The 19,206-nt window shown below is 57.8% G+C and overlaps 3 protein-coding genes across 10 annotated transcripts; 1 reads left to right on the forward strand and 2 right to left on the reverse strand.

Annotated features, from left to right (window-relative positions):
• Positions 1-35: 35 nt before the first annotated feature.
• LZTS2 (leucine zipper tumor suppressor 2) lies at positions 36-10,380 on the reverse strand. 7 transcript variants are annotated; one of them, XM_059169167.1, is made up of 6 exons: positions 9,869-10,003; positions 9,045-9,117; positions 4,080-4,529; positions 2,780-3,442; positions 1,945-2,202; positions 36-1,178 (listed from the first exon to the last, which is right to left on the reverse strand). In XM_059169167.1, exons 3-6 carry the CDS (start codon positions 4,485-4,487, stop codon positions 495-497), a joined length of 2,013 nt encoding a protein of 670 aa, XP_059025150.1. In that variant the 5' UTR covers positions 4,488-4,529; positions 9,045-9,117; positions 9,869-10,003; the 3' UTR covers positions 36-494. The 7 variants fall into 7 exon arrangements, with proteins under 7 accessions (XP_059025150.1, XP_059025152.1, XP_059025149.1 ...); XM_059169169.1 differs by lacking the exons at positions 9,045-9,117; positions 9,869-10,003 and adding an exon at positions 10,273-10,380; XM_059169166.1 differs by lacking the exon at positions 9,045-9,117 and having other exon boundaries at positions 9,869-10,005.
• A 1,951-nt stretch (positions 10,381-12,331) lies between these two features.
• On the reverse strand, positions 12,332-17,430 carry TWNK (twinkle mtDNA helicase). 2 transcript variants are annotated; one of them, XM_059169163.1, is made up of 6 exons: positions 17,297-17,430; positions 15,551-16,774; positions 15,123-15,363; positions 14,862-14,969; positions 14,412-14,553; positions 12,332-13,496 (listed from the first exon to the last, which is right to left on the reverse strand). In XM_059169163.1, the coding sequence occupies exons 2-6, from the start codon at positions 16,728-16,730 to the stop codon at positions 13,176-13,178; spliced, it is 1,992 nt and encodes a 663-aa protein (XP_059025146.1). In that variant the 5' UTR covers positions 16,731-16,774; positions 17,297-17,430; the 3' UTR covers positions 12,332-13,175. The 2 variants fall into 2 exon arrangements, with proteins under 2 accessions (XP_059025146.1, XP_059025145.1); XM_059169162.1 differs by having other exon boundaries at positions 15,551-17,425.
• A 52-nt stretch (positions 17,431-17,482) lies between these two features.
• MRPL43 (mitochondrial ribosomal protein L43) lies at positions 17,483-18,889 on the forward strand. Its single transcript, XM_059169172.1, has 3 exons — positions 17,483-17,682; positions 17,772-17,878; positions 18,004-18,889. Exons 1-3 carry the CDS (start codon positions 17,552-17,554, stop codon positions 18,243-18,245), a joined length of 480 nt encoding a protein of 159 aa, XP_059025155.1. The 5' UTR covers positions 17,483-17,551; the 3' UTR covers positions 18,246-18,889.
• Positions 18,890-19,206: the final 317 nt, after the last annotated feature.

Genomic DNA, 19,206 nt, shown 5'->3' on the forward strand with positions numbered 1-19,206 from the left:
CCCCTCGCCCTAGGAGAGAGGCTGCAGGGCTGGAGCATGGAGGTCAGACCCCAGTCCCAGCCCTGGCCCCCGACCCCCGACATAGGCAGAGAGGGGGCAGGCACATCTGGAGCAGCTGGTGCTATCTGGCTCTCTCTGGCTTTGGGGTAGGGGAGAGTGTGGAAAGGAGGGACCCCCCTCCTCCTCCCAGCCCCCCCCCCACTCCCTCGTCAGGGACAAATGCAGTTGGCAGAGTGGCAATGGCAGCAGCAGGAGGGGTGGGATAGGTCAAGTAAGGAGGAGCCTCTGTGAGACAGTGAAATGGGGACCTTCAAGGGGGCTAATCTTGCTCAACCTAGTCAGAGGGCTGCCCCCAGGGCCCTGGCAGAGGCCCAGAAGCATGGATCCTGGAGCACGAGCGGCTCTGGGGCCCTTAGACCCAGGGGACCTCCGTGGCCCCAAGGTTCCCGCCCCACTGCAGTCAAGCTCCCTGCTGCTCCAGGATGCCAAGGGCCCTAGATCTCGGTGGCAGTGATCTCCTCCAGGCAGATGCAGGGGGCCGGCTCGGCCAGGCCCAGGTCAGCGAGCTCCCGGGCCTCCAGCTCCAGGCTGAGCTGCTGCAGCTCCTGCTCCAGCTGCCGGTTACGCCGGTACATCTGGACATAGTTGTGCTGCAGCTGCTTCTGGTAGCGGATCACCTGCTCCTTCTCCGCCTGCCAGGCCAGCCGCTCCCCCTCAAAGCTGTCCCGCTGCTCCTCCCCGCGCCGCCGCTCCCGTTGCAACTCTGCCCGCAGCCGTTCCACCTGGGCCCGCAGGCTGCCCCCGACCCCCGAGGCTGCCCGCTGTGCCTTGGCTTCATCACTCTCTGCCAGGAGGAAAGGGTCCGTGGTGGTAGGTGGCCCAGGGGGTTCCCGGAGTCCAGCTGCCTCCGTGTCCAATTGGCCAGCTTTCTCTCGGAGCCGCTCGGCCTCCTGGCGGTGCCGCTGCAGCTCCTGGGAACAGGCCTCCAGCTCCAGCTCCCGGGCCCGGGCGGCCTCCTGCAGGCCCCGAGCTCGGCCCTCGCTGACCCGGAGTGCAGCTCGAGCCTCTCGCAGCGCCACCCGCAGGGCCACCAGCTCACTGCCCTTCTGCACCAGCTCTGCCTGGGACTCCTTCAGCTGCTGCTTCAGCAGGGAGATCTCACCTGACTTCTGGCACACCTAGGAGTGGGAGGGGGTTGGGAAGCCTAGTGAGAAGTTTTTTCCCACAGGCTTGGGCCCCGAGATCATGCAGGCTCTCCGGGGACAGTTTGTTTGATCCTGACACCCACTACATGGACAGACACACTGAGGCAAGCCTAGTGATATGTCCAAGGTCATACGGCTAATAAGTGGCAGAAGTAAAACGCAGACCCAGATCTTTTTCCTTCAAAGCAGGTGACTTCCAACCATCATGACGCACTGCAGAGCCCCAGGGACTGGCTGGTGGCAGATTGTGCAGGCATGGGAGCCACCAAGAGGCACCCCAGCATTTTGGGGAAATGCGCAGATGCTGGAACCACACGGCCCGGGTTGTGATCTCAACTCTGCCACTGACTAGCAATCATTCCGGGCTCCAGTCCTTCTCAGCTCAGAAATGGAGATGAACAACAGCCACCTCACAAGGCTGCTCTGAGGATCACAAGATCCACTCTTTAAGTAACAGCTAGAAAGTTCTGGGCGCAGAGCAGGCTACACTCCTATTCTTACTGGTTGGGAGGCAGTGGACGGAATTGCCACCGGCTATGTGAGCACTCTACCTGACTCGAGGACACCTACAATGGTGGCAAAAGGAGACCCTCCCCCTACCCAGAAAGGGAAGCCTGAGGGGGATCTTCATCTCCGGGAGGTGAGGACGGGGAGGATCTCTGGGAGTAGCAGGCTGGAGGGGGAGTGGTATGGCTAGACCCTTTGAGCCCCGCTCCCCGCCCCTCCTGGCCTGGCCCACCTCCCACTTGGTCTCCTCGAGCCGTGGCCCAAGCTCCCGCTGTTCCCGCTCAAAGGTGGCACAGCGCCGCTCCAGCTGCTCCCGTTCCTGCAACAGCTGCGCGAAGTCATCCTGCAGCTGGCGCTTCTCCTGCTGCAGCTGGAACACCTGCAGCTGGAGCAGCTGTTGGGCCCGCTGCGCCCGCTGGGCCTGGGCGGTGCTGTCGTCCCGCAGCGTCTCGCGTTCCCGTGGCCAGTGCCGCTGCCGCTCCTCGTAGGCCTGGGGACAGAAGGCAGACCTGGGTCCCAGCAGCTCCCCTCCACATCCAGCACCCTCCCGCCATGGCTTTCCACCACTCCCAGGTCACTGAGTGCTCTAGCAGCCTATGGCTGGGCTCAGGGACAGGAGACCCCACTCAGCCATGAGAAAAATTAGGGTAACTCTAGTCATGACCACTTCTAAGATTCTAGAAACATCCAGAATAGCAAACGCTTCTGCAGGAATTCCTAGGTGCCAGGCGTCATTCTAAGCACTCCACAGCCTTTGCCTGACTTAATCCTCATAATAACCCTAGGAGGCCAGAAATCTCCCCATCTATAGCTGAGGGAAACTAGGCTCAGCACCTTGAAGTGTCTCGCTCAAGTCTGAAAGACAATCAATGGCGGTGCTGGCTGGGCATCCTCACCCCCCTGCAGGTGGAGCCCGACAACTGGGCGGAGGACTCCCCAACGCCTCACCGGCATCCCCCGACCCCCCCCCCCACCGTGTCCCCCCAGCACACACAGAAATGCTCCTGGGACTCCCAGCTCCTGTGGATGTCCTGCCACACCACCCCCGTTATTGCTGCTGGCCACACCTGGCACATGGTCACCTCACTCTCGTCCAGACTGTCCCGCAGCTGCTGCAGCTCTGCCTCACGGTCGTGGAGCTTTCCTTCCAGGACACTGTGCAGCAGGGCCTCATCCGAAGGGGGGGGTGGGGGTGGGGGTGGGGGTGGGGAACGCTCCCCACAGGAGCTGCTGTCAGGGGAGGCCCGGGTGCCGCTGCCCAAGAGCCCCCCAGCCACACGGCCTCCCAGGGAGCCTGTGCTCTTGCTGGAGGAAGATCGACCACTGTCCGAGTGGGAGGGCCCAGTCGGGGCCCCTCGGGCTGGTCCAGGCAGCGCCCCCCGCCCGGGGCCGTGGGAGGGCAGGTGCCCACCAGGGGAGTGGCTGGCTGGCTCGGCACCCCCGGTGCTGTAGGTGGGCAGGCTGGACAGTGAGTTTCGGCCCGAGTCAGACAGTGTCCCCGATGGGCAGCCGCTGGCCCAGCCACTCAGTGCCAAGGGTTTGTCAGCAGCCGAGGAGGAGGAGGAAGAGGAGGACGAGGCAGGGCCCCCAAACAGCTGTGTTAGGCTGCCCTGGCTCCCAGACAGTCCGGCGGCCCGAGGACCCAGGAAGCTAGGTAGGGATGGTGCCCCTCGAGGTTTGGGTAGCACTGGCTTGAAGGCTGTTGGGCGGATCAGGATTTTCTCCATGTTCTGAAATGAGGTGCCACGTGACACTGGGGATGAGCTGCCCGATCTTTCAAAATCCTTGTCATACTCCCTGCCCTCCCATCTGGGGTCCCCGATCCCCACGCATTAATACTAACTGCTACCAACAGCTGAGGGCCTCCTGACATCCCTTATATCAAGCCATTTAAAAGGCTCGTCTCCAATCATCCCAACAGTCATAGGATAAGATATGATCACTACGCCCATACTACAGAAGAGCAAGTGGAGTTGAAGGCCTTATTAAGGAGGCAAAGTTAAAGGCCTTATTCACAGTCAGATTCACAGCTGTTGCATTTGCAGGAGTCAGAGCAGCTCGCCTCTGAGCACATGTCATGTGACAGGGACCAGGCTCAACACTGACATACGTCATGTGATGGAATGCTCTCGACCATCACTGGAGAGCTGACATGGTGTGTCCACATTACAAATACAGAACCTCGGGCTCAGAAAGGTCAAGTGACTTCCCTGAGGTCATGTAGCCAGAACGAGGCCGAGCTGGGATTGGAACCCACGTCTGGTGACTCTGCAGCCCACATCTCTCCTCTAAATTGGCCCCCAAATTCCAGCTTCTTCAGGGGGCTCCCGATTCCACCCTGGCCCCAAAGAAAAGGCTGGTCCTCACCTTCTCCAGCTTTCCAGAGACAGGGATGAGCTTGGGTGGGGGGCCGCGGAGATGGGCACTGCGTGCCCGCTGTTCTCGGGCATCCTCAATGTCACTGCTCGGGCTGGGGGGTGACTCTGCCCGGAAGTCCTCGTTGATGTAGGTGAAACTGGTGGCAGGGACAGCCTTCCTAGGGGGCACAGCTGGGCACAGCGGCTCCTGTGCCTCATAGCCACCCCGTAGCAGGCCATCCTGCTGGCGGAAGAAGGTAGGCCCAGGGGGGCCGTGGTGGCGGGGAGGCGCTGGCCCCCCGGGGCAGGGCCGGCCTGAGATGAGGCTGCTCACGCTGCCCATGGCTGGAGCTTGTGGGGCAGTGGTGGCCTCAGGAGCGGGCTCCAGTGGCACTGGCAGAGTCTGTACAATGGCCATGGCGACAGAGGCTCAGGCCTGGCCAAGGGCCTCCAGGGGAACCTGTGAGCAGGGCAGCGGTGTCAGAGTCCTTTCACCTTGAGCCCCTCCCTATACAAGTCCCTGAGTCCCTCTCCTGACCCCTTGTCCCACATCAAACAGCTTCCTGACATCAGTCCATGATGCCCTGATCCCCCAGGGCTCCTTCTCCAAGCACTGGCAGGAAACTCAGATCTTCCTGGGATCCAGATCACCGCCCAGCTCCGGCCTGAATAGGGCTAAGGGCTGATCCCCCTACCAAGCAAAGACGATGAGGGGAAGGTAGGCCTGGTGGTTATGCAGGGCCCCAGCCCAAACCTGCATCCCTCCCAGAGGCTGGGACGCCAATTTAGGAGGGAGTTCTCTACCAACGCCCAGCACAGGTTCCCAGTCCCCTGGGACAGGTGGCCTCATTAGAGGATACTTGGGGCAGAAGCAACCTCAGGGACACAGCAACTCAGATGGTAATTAGCGAATAAAGAGCCAAGGCCAGGCAGTGCCCAGCCTCCCCTGAGCTGGGCCTCAGTTTCTCCCAGACAGAGAGGCGGCAAGGGTGGAGCTGGCCAAACGAGTAACCCAGAGCTTTTAGGGAGCCCACAGGTGCCCTCTGGGGTCTCCTGCCTTCTAGACGTGGATGCAGCCTCATGCTTGCTTCCATGCCAACTCCTAGCCTCACCACACCTAATGAGTCTGGCCTACAGGAGCCCAGACTGGGCTGCCGCCAACCTCTGGTTCTGTGAAACCATCCAGCTTTAGACATTTCTCCGAGAAGCCCCTAGGGGATGAGGTTGGAAGCCCCCCCACCACCCACCATCACAGCAGCTGTTCGCAGATCTCCCTTCCCTGGAACCCCCAGGGAAGAGGGCTCCACCTCCCCAGGCTCTGCTCCTTCCCGGAAGGGGACAGCAAGCCTCCACCCGGAACTCCCTCCCCAGTCCGGAGGCCGAAGACCAGGACTCCGGCATCTGCTGAAGTCATCATGCAGAGCAGGGGCCAAGAAGTGGACAGAGAATCGCGCAGGAATAGGAGTTTGTGTTTGTACTTATCTGTGTGTGTGAGACCGTGCATGAGTACTTAACAATGTGTGGATGTGAAAAGTGAAAATGTCAGGAATTAGTGTGTGTATGTGCCTGTTTGAGCAGCCGTATCAATACATTTCTATTATTCATATGTGCAGATTAACATGTCATATGAGAGTACGAGTGTGCATCGGGATCCCTCAGAAAATATGTAAAAGTAATAACTGTGTCTATGATACATGAATTTGTGGTGTATGAGCTCAACTATCTTGAGTGTCTTTGGATGGATGTCCCTTCAGGTACACATGAGTTTGTATGTAAAACTCCCTGTATCTTACATGAGCATACGAAGAGGAAAGTGAGGGTGCACAAGTATGTGCAGAGGAGTGTGTGTGTGTGCGTGTGTACAGAGCATGTGTGAGAGTGGGTAGGAGCCTGGGTGAAAGCAGGGCCAACTGCGTGAGCAGGAGCCTGGTTCTTGTCACTCACTGGAGTGTGGGGAAAGGAGACACACATTATCTGACTCCTTTGCCTGGTCTGGCCTCCTTTCGGGCTGGTATTCCCCTAGGCCTACCCTCCACCTCCCTACCAAGTGAAAGGACCCTGAGAACCAGGAAGGTATCCAGACTGAAGCCAGAGGAGCTAGGGGTTGGGACCTGGGGAAGAGTAGAGCCCACTACCAAGGGCCAGACCTGGGCTAAGCAGATGGCACATGCCATCTCCTGCCCTCTCCCGCACCACTCGAGGGCACAGAGAAAGCTGTGGGGAAGGGGATTCTTAGGGGGCAATGGAGGTCGGCACCTCTGTCCACATTTGCCCACTTCAGTGAGCCCTGAGAAAGTGAGAAATAAGGGCAGGAGAGAGACAGACTCAGAGAAAGACAGAGACCCCAAAGACAAGAGACAAAGACTCAGAGAGGCCCCAGGGTCAGGCAGACAAGGAGACAAGCTGACCCAGTGAGCCTGGGTCCCTGAATCCCATCCCATGGAGCCAGGGGCCCCTAAACCCAGAAAAGATAGAAAAACTGGAACCTACGAGCCAGACACCCAGGGAGCCAGGGCCAGGCCTCTGGAAAGCCAGGCCCAGCCAGCCCGGCTCCAAGAGCGGGAGCCCGAGAGAGAAGGAGGGGCAAGTGGAGGCTCCATTTTGAGAAATGCGTTGCGGCTGTGGGAGAGGGAACCCCTGGCTCCCCCCAGCACTCCCTGAGTAATCACTCTGGCCCAGCACACGCACACACACCCCCTTGGGCTGGGGGCACCGAGCGCTGGGTTCAGCCAGTGCCCGAGGCAAGTCTGGCTAAGCTGAACTCCCACAAACCTGTTTTGGGGGCTGAAGAGTTGGGGAAAGTCTCCCCCCACCAAACTCCAAAGACCGGTCAAGCGGGATCAAGTCTGGGATCACCAGTTCCCATTCCGCGACGGGAAGCCAGAGGCCCCAACCCACCCTGTAAAGCCTCCCCCCCTTCATTAAGTGGGGGCGGCAGGGGGCTGCCGCCTCCCCACCCGCCCTCCGCCGCGCAGAAGTTGGGGGCACCCCCAGGTCGCCTCCCAGCCCCGGCCCCCCCTCACCTCCGCCGCGCCGCTCCATGCTCAGTCCCGGGCCGCCCCCAGCGCTCCACAGGCGCGCCGCCCGGCTCCAGCCCGCGCGCGGCCACTCGGAGCCGCCCGGCCCGGCCCGGCCCCGCCTCCGCGGCGCCCCCCGGCCCGACCGGCCCCCGTCCGGCCCGAGTGGGCGGCGCAGCGCGGGGGAGGGGTCCGAGGGGCGTCCCCGCCCCGGGCGCGGACACGCGCAGGCACCCGGCGTCACGCGAGGCTGGCGGGACGCACGCGGGGCCCGCGCCGCGGGACTCAAGATCACCCCCCAACAATCTCCTTAGCCCGGTCGGCTCAGGACTCGGTAGCGGCGGCGGGTCACCCTCTACCCCTACTCGGGCCCCGGGGCCAGCGGCAGCTGGTCATTGTTCGAGCACAAAGGACCAGGCGCCACGGCGGCCGCCCTTCCCCCTCCGTTCCTCCGGTCGAAGCCTGCCCCACAAGACACTCTGTGGCTTCAGAGTCCAGAGCGGGACGCCGAGGGTCAGCTGCCCCCACGCCTCGGCTGCTGGAACCCTGCTCCCCAGGACAGGTCGGGGACCCAGGCTCGGGCCCTGCCTGCCCCACCCCCAGCGGTTGATGGAGGCATATTCGGACTTGCGGAGGTGGCGCCACCTGGCGACACATTCGGAGAATACACCGTCATCCCCCCAGCCTTGGGGGCCCCTACCTGGCTCCCCAGCACTGTACCCTCTCGACCCCGCGAGCCCAGGCCTGCCCCGGGCGCGGCTGTCTGCTCCCCAGCCTTCCTTCAGAACCATTTGTTAAGAGAGAGGTCATTGCTGGGAGAGAGAGACAGCCCCTGCCCCCTCCCCCCATGACTGGGGTGAGGCGGTCCAAACCTACAGTCCAAACCTACACCAGCCTCACAGCTGACAACACTCCTCTGTCTTCTCCGGTCACAGATATTCTCACCCTCTTGCAAACAACACAGTCTTCATAACACCCACACGACCTTTCCCACATTCAGTCCCATGCAGCCACAACCACAGTCTCATCCATCACGTGGTTCCATGTTCCTTCTTTCCATAATCTTTCAGTCTCACACACACATACCTGGGTGTCACACACCTTGCTGTGCACAGTCTTTCACATCGACTCAAAGCCCTTCCTACACAGACACAATTTTAAATGGGCTTCCTCTCCTAAGCCTCTTCCACACACTGGTGGTCTCCTTCAGTCAGACAACTTATACACACACACACACACACACACACACGTGGTGTTTTACAAACATTTTACCACACAGACTTTCCTCCAGGGGTCTCTGTGCCCCAGTCAGGTCAGCTGACACCCACACCCCTGGGCAAGGAGCTCCTCCCACCCCCTACTTGCATCCCCACCCCCAAGGCCAAGGCCTGCCAGAACTCCTCTGCCCCAGGAAGGAGCATCCCCCCCTTCCAGGCCACAGCCCTGGCCGGCTCTCAGCTCTATTTTTAGCTCCATGGAAAGGGTTGTTTTTCTTTCTTTTTCCCTGGAAAGGGAGACATAGCCCAACCACCCTCAGGCTCACCCCAGACCCTGATCCTCACAAGAACAGATTGAGCCCCTCTCCCCAGTAAAGACCCCCTCCTCTGGCCTTGCCCTGGTCCCAGCCTCTTGGGGGACCAGGAGCCTCCTCCCCTTTCTGGCAGCCAGCCCAGAAGCTCAGGCAGCAGCTGGGCTCAGCATGTGTGGAGGGGTGGAGGGTGGGGCAGAGAAGGAGGCACAGGGCCGCTGCCCACTCCCTCATTCCCTGGGGGAGGGGGCTCATCCTCCCTTCTAGGCGAGGGACATAGGCCAACTCCCGTATTTAAGGGACATTTACCCTCATGCATTCTCCGGGAATGGAGGGCTTCCACTCTTGCACGAGTGGGCTTTCTGCTCCTACAGTGAGAGGAGGAGCTCTCCCTTCTGCAAGTTGGGGTGGTGGTAGGAAGGGGACCCACCGGCGCTCAGGCAGCTGCTCCCCAGACTGGAGGTATGATGCGGGGGCTGCTGTACACTGCCGTCCAGCGATACCTTCAGGGATGAGGGCACCATGAACACGTTGGGGTGAAGGAAGGAGAGGAGCCCAGGTAACCCCACCGAGCCCTACAGTCTTTCGTTCTGTGCTACCCGGACTCCAGGGGGCGTTGTGTTCCCATTTCTGGGGGAAGGCTTAACGTTTCAAGGCGGAGAATGGAATACAGCCCGGCAGGAGATCTCGCAGACTCGCCCAGGACTGGGGAGGCCGGTCCTCGCCCAGCTGCGGGGGTGGGGGAGCACAGCCCACTTGTCTGCGAAGCGATCACGTGCTCAACGCCTGTTTACGTCTTAGTCTTCACCTGTGGGCGGCCAGGAAGCAGGAACCTCCGGAGTTGTCCCACCCGGCCCGCCCCCATCGGCGATCGCCGGGCAGCCCTTTTCTCCCACCCCCGTCAAGTACGCGACAGCAGAGCACCCGGTCCGCTGGGGGTCCCTGTGGGCCCGTGGCGCTGCTCCAGGGACTGCAAGGGTAACCCACAGGGCGCGTCCTTTCCGGAGTGCACGTGTGTTCGTGTGTTCGTGTGTCCCAAGTGCGTGGGTCTGTCTGCGCGCGTGTATGGACCCGTCGGCGAGTTTCCGTGTCGATTCCCTGTTCAGGCTCCTCGCCTGCACCCACCACCCCCAGCCCAGAGTGGGACCCCCTTCTCACTCCGACCCCCGGCTTCCCTAGACCGGGAAAGTTCGCTCCGGAGCCGGGATGTGCGGGAGGCTGGAGTTCCGACACCTCCACCGCCCCACCACTCACCCCGCGCCACCTGCGCCGCTGCTCCAGCTCCCGCCCAGCTCCTGCTCCAGCACGGGGACCTCCTCGCAGCAGATCCGCCGGCTCGCAGCCAGCTCCGGGCTCCGGACTCCGGGCGCCCGCCTGGCCCGGCCTGGTAGAGCGGGGCGGGGCGGGGCGGCTGAGGCCGCGCCCCCGACCCAGGGAGGGGAGTGGTCTGCCCAGCACACCCCCTACCCCCCAACAGCCGACCTGGTACCCAGCCCCGCGGGAGCTGGGCGGTGGTGAGGCTGCCTCTCTGGCCTCCGACTTCACAGCTTTCTGGATTTGGTTTTCGACGTGGGGGAAGGGACGACCAGCACGTGACCGAGAACTACACTACCTGGCTGCCCTAACCCGGTCCGCGATCGGGATTTACTGCCACCTGCCTTGCCCGGTAGGGAATCAGGCCGGACCCACTCCGCGCATTCCCCAGGAGCAAGGAAAACCCCTAGGAAGCAGACAAAGACCGTTCGGGTTTCACCAAAACAGACCCCGCCCCGCCCTCCGGTCGGTCGGAACTGCCCTAGCAGAACCAGCATCTCCCCTCCCCCTGAGCAGGAGTCCGCCCAGGTGAGCCTGTTTGCCCGACCTGGCCCCCCACAGAGCAGGGCCAGGCTTCCCTTCTACTCCCGAAGTTCCACCCACATGCACAAACAGGAAGTTGCACGGTACGGCGGGGTGGCACCTAGGGCTCCCTCCGGCACTCAAGGCAGCCTGTGGCAGGGTACCTACAGCTATCTGGGCCGTACTTGCAGCCTGAGTACTTGGGCAGCCGGAGTCCAGTGAATTTAATCTCTTCTCAAACCCATCTGTAGTAAAGAAGCTGCTAGAGGACCCAAGATGCCCCCTCACAAATATGACGCTAAATCTGAGGACAGGGCTGTAGATGCAGTTGGCCCCTTTGTGGCCAGGCCCTTCCTGATCTCTCAGGGAGATTATTAGTATCCAATCGGATATAGGCAGAGCCCAAGTAATTTGCCTAGATCCACTCTGGTTGGGCACAGGGACAGTGGCTCCCAAGGACCTTACACAGGACCCAGGGATCCCCCACTGCTTTCTAGGCTCCAGGGACTCCTGAACACACTTTGAGCTAATCTTGATGTGAGTTTAGGACAGGTGTGCAGCGGAATGTGTTTGCGTAGGGGGTGGGTGTGGGGGAGCATTAACTTCCCCTCCCATCATTCTGGTTTGTGCTGTGTGTGGGGAGTCTGCTAGGAGGGCTGGGCAAGACAAACAGGCAAGATGTATCTACTCTTCTATCCCCAATTCACAGAGACCTCAAAAAGGTCCCCTAATGGAAATCCCTAAAGGATTTCCTGAGAGAGAACACACCAGGCATTCCCAGTAAACCAGAGTCCTCAGAGGTAGGAATGACCTGGTGGTGTACATCTGGAACACATGGCTGACGTTCAATGTTACAGACCCTGGGTGAGGCAGAGACCAGCCAGCGGCTGGGAATGATTACTGCAGGATTAGGAGGACTGGCTCCAGCCAGTCTGGGAGAGACCCCCAAGAAGGGAGGCCCTGGAGGAGCTACCCCCTCCCCCCTACCGCAGGTTCTTCCCCAGAGAGCAGCTTTGTTTCAGGGTCTGTTTTGGGAGACAGATGTAGCCACAGTTCTCACACACAACAGACCAGAAACCCCAGAGCCTTCCACAGGGCCCCAGAAGCAGCCCCGTTGGTGGACTGGGAGGACTTCATAAGGCAGCCCTGCTTCAAGGGAACAGGAAACCTCTGCCCACCCTTACAAAAGTCTTCTCCCCAGTCCCCTCAGAACATCTTGCATTTTGACCATCCCTGCATGCAAATCTAAAGGGAAAAATGGGACTTTAGGGTATCAGAGGAAGTGAGATGGGAAAATGCCCTCATTTAAAACTATTTCTGACAAGGTCTCTAACTTTACAATCTCCTTCAGTACTTGTTAAAAAAGAGGAATCCTGCACCTTTCCTCAGACCTCCAAAATTAGAAACGTCTGTGCATGCTTACTGGAGAGTAGGCCCTAGGTTCTGCATTTTTAAAGAGCCCCAAGAGTTTTGACACATATGAACATAAGAGAAACATTTGAGCATACAAGGACAAGGAAAATGGACGGAGAGCCAGATAAGAAGCCACTGAGTATGAATCCACATTGAGAGGTCATTGAGTGGCTCGTATCACCTAGGGACAGCTGGTCAGGCAGGGCCCAGGCATGTGGCCCAGTGACTCACACCTCTGCCACAGATCACATGGATATCCTCAGGGGAGATAGGGATAAAGAGGCACCATCCTGTCATCCCTAAGCCAAGAAGAGGCATAAAGGGATGTGTGGGTCAAGGTCCTTTAATGCCTCTGCTTCCTTGGGGGTGCACAGCTCAAAGATTCTCAATTCAAAGCAAGAAGGAAATCCAGTTATAGGCTGGGGAGACACCTGGTGGACAAACAAGAAAAAACACAGAAACAAAGGCTATGGCAAAATTTTTTTTTCAGTGTAACTAGAAAAGGCTCTACAAAAAGTTATGACTGTGTCCACTCCAGTGGACTGAGGCAGCATAACATGGTATCAGTGTCCAGGTGGCAGGCACTCTGGGCTCACAGCTTTCTTCTCTGGCCAGCTTCCACCTTTGGGGCCCTGATATTACAGGGGCCAACCACCTCCTGGCAGGGTCCAGAGTGGACCGCAGAGGCCACAATGTATGTCATCCTGTAGCTCCAAACCTAGGCTGGAATTTTGGCAAGAAGTCCTCTATTCCCTTCCAGGTTCAGGGGGCCCGAACCCAGTGCTTTGAACCAACTTGCTCATTCCCACCTCAGGGCCTGTGTCTAATTTTCCCTCTGCTTGGATCCTTCTCTCTCTAGATGTCCACATGGCTCAATCCTAGTTCTTTAGGCCCCATTTTCAATGTCCTCTGCTTAGAGATACCTGTTCAGACCTTAAACTAGCCTATAAGCATTACTGCATTACTGTTTTTTCTTCATAGCATATATCGCTACCTGAAACTATGTTTTATTCATTTTTTTTCTTGTCTCCTTTACCAGACTGCAGGTTCTAGAGAAGCAGGGACTTCATCCGTCTTGTCATTGTTGTACTCCCAGGACCTAGAACAAAGCTTGGCACACAGGAGGTTCTCAAATATTTGCTAAACTGAATTCTCCGGTATGGAATTCTGCCCTAGGTAGGCCCCTCTGACTGAGGGGGGGTCCCTAGCTTGAGACCACAGGACAGAGGTAGCCTAAGCAGAGGACTAAGAAAGTCTATGTCTCAGCCTGTGTCTTGTCAGGTTCATTTCAGAGTCCAGCTCTCCAGTGCCTTCACCTTGAGGGCTTGGAGGGGTTTGGCTGGTTGGAGTGATGGGCCTGACCCAAGCAAGTCTCAGAGTTCTGGGGCACAGCTCCCTTTCTGCCAGAAGAGGGCTTTTTGGTCACTAGCCCATTGTCATCCTTGACCTTCTTGAGCCGAGCCTTGCTCTTTGGTGGAATGGAGAAGGTAAGAGAGCTCTTGTTGAATTCCAGTGGGAAGACACCTACGTCTCCATCAAAGCGGTTCTTGGACACCTGCAGATACCGTTTCCCTGGACCAGTGACCAGCTTCCTGTCTTGTAGAATCAGAACGTTGTCTGCTTCCTGGCTTGCCTGGGGGATGGGGGCAGGAGAAGGAAGCAGCAGTGAGAAGACATGAGAAGAAGAAAGGAAGGCTGAACCTCCAGGGAAGAATGGCAAAGCTCCCTGAACTACTGACCATGATGATGCAGCCACTTGAGTCTTTCAGTTGCTCGACTATCTCACTGCCCCGGATTCTGTAAATGCTGTTCCTTCTGCTTGTGACACTTCTCCTCCACAGCTCACTACCCCACTCTACCCCATCTTCTTGTCATTCAGGTCTCAGTCTAAATGTCACACTTCATCAGAGACCATTCCTGATTCCCATAAAGGAAGAACCACCATCTTTGCACTTTTGTGTCACTCTCTTCCCTAGCTCCATGTTTGTTCCATTGTGGCATAGTTTGTGCTCCTCACCCTGGACTCCCCATACCCAGCCCAGCCCTAGCATGTAACAGGCACTCAGCATATCCCTGGAAGTTCCAGGATCGGGCTGGTCCTGCTGCCCACAAGGCCCTCCCATTTATTCAATTATTTAACACTTACTGTCTACCAGAACTCAACCCAACCTCTGTTGACACCTCCTCTTCCCAAATGGGCAAGAAGTCTCCCCAGATGTCCCAGGCCGACTCAGATGTCTTGTTGTTCCCCAAATACCTGTGTTGCCTATTGTAGCTCTTATCATACTGAGTTATAATCACTGTCTTACTATTTTCCCCACTGGACGATGTGAGCTCTTGGAGGGCAAAGAGGGCAAAGAACCAACTAACTATTATCAGCCTTTGTATTCCTAGCACACGTGTTTCTCATGTCATGGCCCCAGAGGCGGCTGTCTCTTGCCTCCTCCAGGTGGACAGTCAAGATGACTTAAGGCTGAATGAAGGCCATCCCTGGTCACACCTGTCCCCTCTACTATCCAAAGTTTAGGCTCCTCTAAAGGCCACTTACTTTGGCTGAACCAAAAATTGATGCTGTCTGCAGTTCCTTATCATCGTCCTCCTTCCGGGGATGAATGACCAGTGTCACATGGCAGCTATTGTCTGTTGCAAACTTTCGAAAGGCCCCAACGATGTAGTCTTGAGCCGCAATCCTGCCCCAACCCCAACAAAGTAAAGGCATATTCAGACAGAGGATGAGAACATATCCATACTCTTGATTCATTTACAGCTCCCTGCAAACCACCCACCCCACTCTACCCAAGGACTCACACTTAGGTCCCTATCCATCCATCCCACTGCCACAACTCACACGTCTATGAAGACAGAAATACACATGGGGTGGTGTGTGCAAACACACATTTCAAGTAACAAAAGAGTACAGTGTGCGTGCCTAGGGGCCAACTGCCTGAGAAGACATGCATGTTCGAGTGGGTTTTCCAGTGAGACAAGAGGATGTCACCTGTCTGTGGACAGCTGCTCATGCCCCATCATGAACTGCAGATTGTCGATGACCACGTGACAAATGTCATAGACGTATACTGCATGTTGCATTGTGTCTATGACAGTCCTGGGGAGAGGAAGAGGCAAAGAATTCAAGAGTCAATTACAAGCAGTCTCTGTAAACCAGCCCAGCAGAAAAGCCAGCATTCCTGAAAATTCTGTTGGGGATCTGTTCTCCTGTTCTCCCATTCTTTGAAAACCCTAGGCCTCAGAATCTTACCTGATGCTCTGCTGCCCGTGGAAAGTCATGAAATAGAGAGGCAGGTCTTCAAAGCGGTCGGCCCACTCGTCGTATCTGTCCAATTGCTCTTCTAGCCGCCCCACAGCAAACTGTGTCAGCATGACCCGGGCTAGTCTCACGTTGCTGATCTCAAAGCTACCCCAGAGTGTGTTTACCCCCTGGGTACACAAGTCCAGGGCATACTCACTGATGAATGTCGTCTTTCCACTGCCTGTTGGCCCTGCAGAGGAGTTGAACACAGACCTGGGTGAGGGAGGAAAGTTCTACCCTTAAAACCAAGACCTGGAGCAAGGGCTTCAAAGTTGGGAGAAACCTCCTCTTTAACATTTGTCATGTCCCAAACCCATGTGCTTTTGTCACCTGATCCTTTGCCTCTTACCCCAAGTAGTGATTTCCCAAGGGCTCACCTGTGAAGACTGTCAGCTCACCCTTCCGATGACCCTTCAAGAGACGATTGAGGTCTGGGAAGCGGTTCCAGCGTATGCCAGCTGCCTGCTCCACATTTGACAGTTCTCCTAGCACCTCTTCCCGAAGCTGCCGGAAAGACACAATAGACTTGTGCCAGGCAGGCAGGGCAGTACGCAGAATACGAGAAAGATTTAAGCCTCGGTTCAGGGCCTCAAGGGGACGGGGCTGCTGGTCCCCAGGCCGCACCAGGGAGCATCGCTTGGGATTCATTTTTCGGGCAAACAACTTGGCAGCTTCCCAAGACCGAAGGTCATCTCCCAGCCAGAGCACAATACGTCGAAACTGTTCGAGGTAAGGGAGCAAGGCAGGGGGTAAGCAGGCCGTTCCTCGGGGTAGGGCAAGGGTGGGCAGTCCTGTGGATTGGTTCAAGGCCAGGCTGTCCAGCTCACGACTTGTCAGTACCACCTCAACATCTCGCCGACTGATCAGTGGTAATCCAAACAGATTGCAGTAGATACCAGGCCGGGGAATGGTGGTTTCCTTATAATGTACTTCATTTCCCTGGCCTTCAGCACTTAGTAGCTTCAAGCCTCGTAATCCCATACCTCCAGGGGAGAACCAAGGGAAGACAAGGCTGCGAGCGGGCCGCAAATACCGGACACTATAACGCTTGAGTGTGTCATCTGTCACTTTGGTAAGGCCAAACATCACACGAGCCAGCTGGGCCTCCTCTGGTTCAGGCAGCTCCCAAAGAGGTATGGCTCGGTCCCAGATCCTCCGGATCTCCTCACTGTCCTCAGCTTCTGGGGCCTCACCAAGCAGGACCCCCTCTCTAGCCCCGTCCCCTTGCCCCTCCACGCTGGCCTGGAAGTCTTCCCAGCTCCCCTCTGCTAGGCTGCTCATGCAGAGAAAGCGGCCTGTGGTCTTGTCAATGAAAAGGCTGAAGGAAGCAGTAGCACCAGTCTGGTCCTTGAGCTGCAAGGCCTTCACAAAGGGGCTTGGTGCCCGCAGGCAGCTGTGGCCATCCTGGAAGGGGATCCCATGTGCTCGCAAATACTGACGGATTTCAGTTGCAGTTACAGGCAACACTGGTACCTCCAAGGCTGGGAGAGCCTCCTTCCTGTACCTTCTGCGAGGAGGGCCTGGGACCAAGCTTCTGGGCAGGCCTCTCCGACCCATCCACTTCCCACGCAGGGGCAGCAGGATACGGAGGGGGTACCCACCTCGAAGAAGTACCCACATTTTTAGTCAAATCGAGTAAGTTACTAATTGAAATGCTTTCCTCCCTGGTTTGGGTGCCTTCACTAGGTCAGGACCTAGGGATCCTCAGCACAGCACTCTACAGAGCCCACTCGAGGTGGTTTCTTTCTCTCAACTTGTCCCTCATAATCATCTCTCTGAATCCTCTTCACCCCTCTGCATTGCTACTTCACATCTGTGCCCATCTTTCACGGCCGTGTGCCTCTCTCTGGCTCTCTACCTCTATGGCTCCGTACACCCACTGCCTCACCTCTACCACCCTCCACGCTGCCCCTCACCGCTGTGCTTTCTCTAGATCATCTCTTTACCACTCCCGCCCGGCCAGGGGATCTCCTCGTCGTCTCCATCTCTACCGCCGCCCGCGTCGTTCCGGACTCCAAAGCGCTAGCCCCCAAGTGGAGGCCCTCCTCGCCGCTTCTGCCCTCAAAGGGGACTCGCCACGACTACAGCGCCACCGGGCGGCTCCCGCCAGTCCCCGCTCTCACCTCGACCCCGCGCCCGTGTCCTCCCTCGGCTCTACTGACCAAAGCTGTGCTGCTCGCGACCCTGACCGCGCGTCACTACCATCCTCTCGCCCATCTAGCCCGCAACGTGGGTCACTGGCGCGCCTCCCGCCGTGACCGCGGAAGCAAAACTCCGGGGCGCGAGTGTTCCCGGAACCGGAAGCTTCCGCGTTCGTCCCGCCCCCCCACCCCACTCCTGCCCTCCAGGCTGGTCTGTGTTACCTGGGCGCTGCGGACATGACGGCGCGCGGGACCCCGAGCCGCTTCTTGGCCAGTGTCCTCCACAACGGGCTGGGTCGCTACGTGCAGCAGCTGCAGCGTCTCAGCTTTAGCCTCAGCCGCGATGCGGCGTCGTCTCGCGGCGCCAGGTGAGCCGGGCGAAGGGCGCGGGGTGCTCTCCGGGCTGAGGTCGCCCCGGGTCAGCGGTCGCTGTGCTTACTCTTCTCGGCTTCCTCAGGGAGTTCGTGGAACAGGAGGTGGCCGACTTCGCCCGACGGAACCCGGGGGTCGTAATATACGTGAACTCGCGGCCGTGCTGTGTGCCCAGAGTAGTGGCCGAATACCGTGAGTGGGGCCGGAAGAAGGCTGGAGGGCAACGTGCGGGGGAGGGGGGGAGGCTGGACCGGCTCGCCTTTCGCGGGTCTGACCCCTGATCCATCCGCTTCCTCCCACCCCCTCCCGTCGGCCAGTTAACGGGGCAGTGCGCGAGGAGAGCATCCACTGCAAGTCCGTCGAGGAAATTGCGACGCTCGTGCAGAAGCTGGCGGACCAGTCGGGTTTGGATGTGATCCGTATCCGCAAGCCCTTCCACACGGACAGCCCTAGCATCCAGGGTCAGTGGCACCCCTTCACCAACAAACCGACAACGCTAGGTGGGCTGCGCCCGCGAGAGGTTCAAGACGCTGCCATAGCCCAGGTGCAAGTGCCATGAAGAGTTGCTCCACCAACTCCAATCCCAGGCTTTGGACTCTCACCCCAGTGGGGGTGGTTCTTCCTCTTTTTCCAAGCCCACACAGGCAGATAGAGCCCATCGAAAGGGAAATTGACGCCAAAGCTTTTGCTTGGGATGAAGAGCTGTGTTTTCGTTGCTCAGGAGGCAGGGCAGTGACTTTGTCTCCTAATTCTTCCTTATTTGACATCCCTGAGACCTGACTTCAAGGATATTACAGGATCTGTTCTGAAGTCCAGTCTGAGAATAGTGATCTCAAATCCCAGCATGAGGTTTCAAGATTGGCATCTGAAGATGCAACCTTTTATGCAACCATTTATATCTGCAACCTTTGAGCTAGAGAAGAATTACACTCTGCTGTGAACATGGCATTAGGATAACCACTTTATACCCGTGTGAATGTTTAGGTGACGGCGCCTGGGTGGCTCAGTAGGTTGGGGCTCTGCCTTCAGCTCAGATCATGATCTCAGAGTCCTGGGATCGAGGCCCCCATCGGGCTCTCTGCTCAGCGGGGAGCCTGCTTCTCCCCTCACCCCCCCCCCCCGTCAAATAAATACAGTCTTTAAATTAAAAAAAAAACCAACCTGAGGTTAATAAACATACGTTTACACTTGAGGTCTTCAAAATATGTGTAGATTTAAAAAATAACCTCACTTTTCATTACCCTAAAGCCAGAAGCAGAACATATAACCCTTCAGGATGGTTAGTATCAAAGGCCATGTGGTTAATCTAGTCTGGACCCTTGGAGAGTGATTCTAAGGTCAGATCTCTGGTAACAAGCTTGTCGGGGTCCTATTTCCCAAGACAGGCCCCTCTGCAGAAAGGAATTCATGTTGTCCCTTGTTGGGGGAGGGGAGGTACTGAAAAGCTTCCTGTGGATGAGCGAGAAAACAAACCGGGAACATCTTCTAGGCTTAGCTAAAGCAAGGGGGAGGAATGGTGA

The sequence above is a fragment of the Mustela lutreola genome, chromosome 4 (genome assembly GCF_030435805.1).
Source record: "Mustela lutreola isolate mMusLut2 chromosome 4, mMusLut2.pri, whole genome shotgun sequence".
Taxonomy (NCBI): domain Eukaryota; kingdom Metazoa; phylum Chordata; class Mammalia; order Carnivora; family Mustelidae; genus Mustela; species Mustela lutreola.